Below are 3642 nucleotides of genomic sequence, written 5' to 3'. Positions count from 1 at the left end.
GGCACTGCTTTCCTTCCGCAGAGGGTCAATTCAACAGGAGGTCCACCCCCCAAAGGTCACTGGTGCTTGCTTTCTGCCCATTGCCCCGATGCCATGGGGTACCAGTGGGTGGCGAGTGCAGGGGGTATGAGTGTCCGAGAGTCCAGCCGGGCCACTGACTCCCCTTGGCGTTTGTTCTCTTGCAGGTGCTGCTCCTCTCGGAGGGGGCAGGACAGGGCCAAGTGCCGGGACTGCGCTTGCGTCATTTACAGGTGGGGCCCTGGGGGGTGGGCTTGCTCTTGGGGTGGGGGCAGTGGCCGGGGGGGGGGCACAGGAGGGTTCTGTGGCTGTTGTGCCCAGGGGCCAGGCTAGAGCCCCCAGTGACTCTGGATGGCTTTTGGGGGGCTGCCTGACCCTCGGGGTGTTTGCTCTCCATGGCCAGGCCTCTGCCCCTGGTGGGCGGGGGTGGCATTTGCCTCCAGTCGCACCAGGAGGGCCATGCTCCTCAGTCCCACCCAGGACCAGAGGCTCACCCCTCCAGAAGGCAGCCCTTGGGCTTTGCCTGGCAAGGCTTCTCTTGCCCTATGACAACCAAGGGAGGGAGGGGGCACCCTTTGGGAGCGGTGGGGGCCCGGTTGGGGGGCTTCCCCCTGTATGTGGGGGGAGTTCCCGGGAGGATCCAACCCCCCTGAGATGCAGGGGGCCCCTTGGGGGCAGGGGGCCCTGCGAGGGAGGGAAGAGGCCCTTGGCCAGCTGACCCACCGCCCCCCTGCCCCCCTCCAGCGTGGAGCAGGACTTCCGGCAGCAGGAGGGGCGCCTCCGGAGAGTGCTGACCAGCCTCGGGGCCGGGACCCCCAGCCAGAGGGGCTCCCCAGCGACCCCCAGGCCCAGCCAGCCCCCGAGAGGAGGAGGAGAGGCCCGCAAGACCTGGCGGAGGTGCTTCTGGTTCCTCTGAGGAGGAAGAGGAAGAGGAATCATAGCATCGTAGAACTGGAAGAGACCCCAAGGGCCCTGATCCAGTCCAACCCTGTTCTGCCATGCAGGAACTCTCCATCAAAGCATCCCCATTGAGAGATGGCCATCCAGCCTCTGCTTAAAGACAGCCTCCAAGGAAGGAGACGCCACCAAAATCTCCGGAGACGAATAGCCCTGACTCTCAGGAAGTTCCTCCTAATGTTGAGGGGAATCCCTTTTCCTGGACCTTGCATCCATGGCTCCGTTGGGTCTTATTCCCTGGAGCAGCAGAAAACAAGCTTGCTCCTTCCTCAATAGGACATCCCTTCAAATATTTAAACAGGGCTCTCCTATCAGCTCTTGACCTTCTCTTCTCAGGCTAAACATCCCCAGCATCTCCCGGAGTCTTTCCTCAGAGGACTCCATGGTTTCCAGACCCTTCATCATTTTGGTGGCCCTCCTTTGGACCCATGGCTCCAGTTTCTCAGTGTCCTTTTAGGAAAAGAGCCACATTCCCATTCCGCAGATGCGCCTCCTTGGGAAAGGCGGTTTAATCCTGGCCCCTTTAGAACGCCAGCCCCCCCCCTTGGGAGTGGGGGGGGCACAGACCTAGGAGGCCCCAGTCAATGCCCCCAAAAGGCCGGAGGGGGCGGAGGACCCTCCCTCGAAGGGATGCCAACTCTTCCCAGCGCAGAAGGGCCTGGAGGGGCCGGGGTCGCCTCTTGGGATCCTTCGAAGGATCTCCCTCCCTCCCCCCCCTTTCCCCCCAGGGGCCCCCCCCCCGCCCCTCCCCCCCCCCCCCCCCAGGTCCGGCTTCCGCGACCTTCTGCCTCACCCGCCGGGCACCTTTCCCCCTCCAAGGGAGTCCGACCCACGAAGAGCCCGGGGAGAGGCGGCGTGTGCGCCGTGAGCCTTCGGATTCCCTGCCCGCTTCTGGCCGCCCTCCGCAGCTGCTCCAAGGAGCCCTTCTCCGGGCTCCCCTTCTTCCCTCGGCAGAGGAAGGATCCGGGCAAGTGGGGCCGGAGAGGGGCCTCCTGGGCCGCTGCCCCTGCTGCCTCTCTCGCCCCGCCGCGGCAGCCCTTCAAGACAAGGCGGCGTGGCGGGTCGGAGTCCTCGGGGGCGAGGGGCGCTTAGATGAACAATAAAGGCAGCCTGGCGCTTGGAGCCTGGCCTGGTCCTTCCCTTGCGCCGCTCCGAGGAAGTCCGCTCAGGTCCGGCAGAGCTGCCCCGGTTTCCTCCTGGGAGTAAGAGGCGCCCCAGCCCCGAACGAACGGAGGCTCCCAGGCAGGCAGGCAGGCAGGCAGGCGGAGAGGAGAGGAGGGTCTCAACGGGGGGCTTCTTTGGGCCTTCGTTTCGTTGCTGAGCCTTTCATCTGACTTTGTTACCGATCTTTCCAAGGGAAAGCCCCTTTAGCCCCTCCCCAGCCAGGCCCTCGGAAGCCCCCTTCAGGCTCGGCCCTTGCTCCCCCAGGACCCCCGCCGCCTGCCGAGGGGAGGCTCCCCAGCGGGCATCATCGCCGGGCCTTGGAGCCCCGGAGCCCAGGCCGAGAGACCCCTCCGCGCCCCGGCCAGGCGACCCCGGTCCCTTCTCGGGCCTTGAGCCGGAGGGCGGGGAGCCCGCCGCCATTCAGTCCAGTCCAGGCGAATGAAAGAGCCTGAGGCCTTGTTCACGGTTGGGAGAAAGGGCGGCCTTTATTTGGGGAGAAGCAGCTGAGCGGCGCCCCGAGGCCCCTCGCTCTCTCTTGGGGGGGGTGTCTTGGGGGGGCGTGTGTGTCTCTTTTGGGAGGAGGACCCCCCCGGACCCCTCTTGGGAGCAGAAGGGGCCCCACCGTCCTCCGGAGCCCCAGCCGCCCTCTCCGGAGCTGAGCCGCAAAGAGCCTTCTTCCTGCGGGGGTCGAGAGGGAAGCAGTGCCTGGCCCCTCCCCGCCATCCTCTCCTCCACGGGTCTCTCTCTCTCTTCGTGTGAGCGCACAGACACGCGTCTCCCCCTCAGGCCTCCCTCCGCCCCAGACTCTGGTGGTGGCCGCCGCGAGTCCCGCCCTCTGAGCTCGGCTTCTGGGAGCCCCCCTCGGACTGAGGGCCAGGAAAAGGGGGCTCCTTGGCCAGCCCCCTCCCGCCCCGATCCTGGCTGAAGACGAGGGTCTCCACGCGGGTCCCAAACTCATACTGCCCCCCGGGGCTCCTCAGAGAGCTAAATGGGGGGTTTCGGGGTACCCCACTTCCTCCCCTGGACCCCAAGTAAGAGGGGAGGCCCCCCTGCGTGGGGGTCCCTCTTCGGTCCCCTCACCCCCGCCCCCTCTTCCCTTTGGGGAGGGGGGTCTCACTTGCCACGCCCCCAAGAGTCGGTTCTTCGTGACCCACAGGCATCTTGTCAGTGGGGCAATTGGGGAGGGGGCTTGCAGGCAGAAGGCTTGTGGGCTGGCTGGTGGGGGAGCAAAGGTTGTGGGGGGCACAGATCGCACTTTGCCAGGAAGGGGTGTTGAGGGCCGAGGGGGGCCAGGAAGCCTTTTGGGAAGGTACCCCCTACCCCCGCCCCCCAGGCCAATTCCTTCCGATTCAGAGGGGAATCCAGAGGGGGGTTGGGCTGAGCCCACCAACACTTGGGGGTCACAGACAGCCACCCGCCCCTTTCCCCCAGGGTCTTGTCGTCGTCTTCGCAGGCGGCGAGGGTCTTCCATGGGGAGCGAAGCTGCAGGAGTCCTGGGCCGGG

General features: G+C 66.1%; 1 protein-coding gene across 1 annotated transcript; it reads left to right on the top strand.

Annotated features, from left to right (window-relative positions):
* Positions 1 to 41: 41 nt before the first annotated feature.
* Positions 42 to 1052, top strand: LOC121930545 (protein INSYN2B-like). Its single transcript, XM_042467009.1, has 2 exons — positions 42 to 251; positions 763 to 1052. Exons 1-2 carry the CDS (start codon positions 94 to 96, stop codon positions 932 to 934), a joined length of 330 nt encoding a protein of 109 aa, XP_042322943.1. The 5' UTR covers positions 42 to 93; the 3' UTR covers positions 935 to 1052.
* The last annotated feature ends 2590 nt before the right edge of the window (positions 1053 to 3642 follow it).

Source organism: Sceloporus undulatus, chromosome 5 (genome assembly GCF_019175285.1).
Source record: "Sceloporus undulatus isolate JIND9_A2432 ecotype Alabama chromosome 5, SceUnd_v1.1, whole genome shotgun sequence".
In the NCBI taxonomy this organism is placed as follows: domain Eukaryota; kingdom Metazoa; phylum Chordata; class Lepidosauria; order Squamata; family Phrynosomatidae; genus Sceloporus; species Sceloporus undulatus.
Note: the sequence above shows the minus strand (reverse complement) of the source record. Positions and strands in the feature narration are given on the sequence as shown.

Bases quoted from the DNA above. Each gene is read 5' to 3' on its own strand.
- LOC121930545 (XM_042467009.1), top strand. From the start codon at position 94: ATGGGGTACCAGTGGGTGGCGAGTGCAGGGGGTATGAGTGTCCGAGAG. The intron at 252-762 runs GTGGGGCCCTGG...GCCCCCCTCCAG, and splicing joins TGCGCTTGCGTCATTTACAG to CGTGGAGCAGGACTTCCGGC.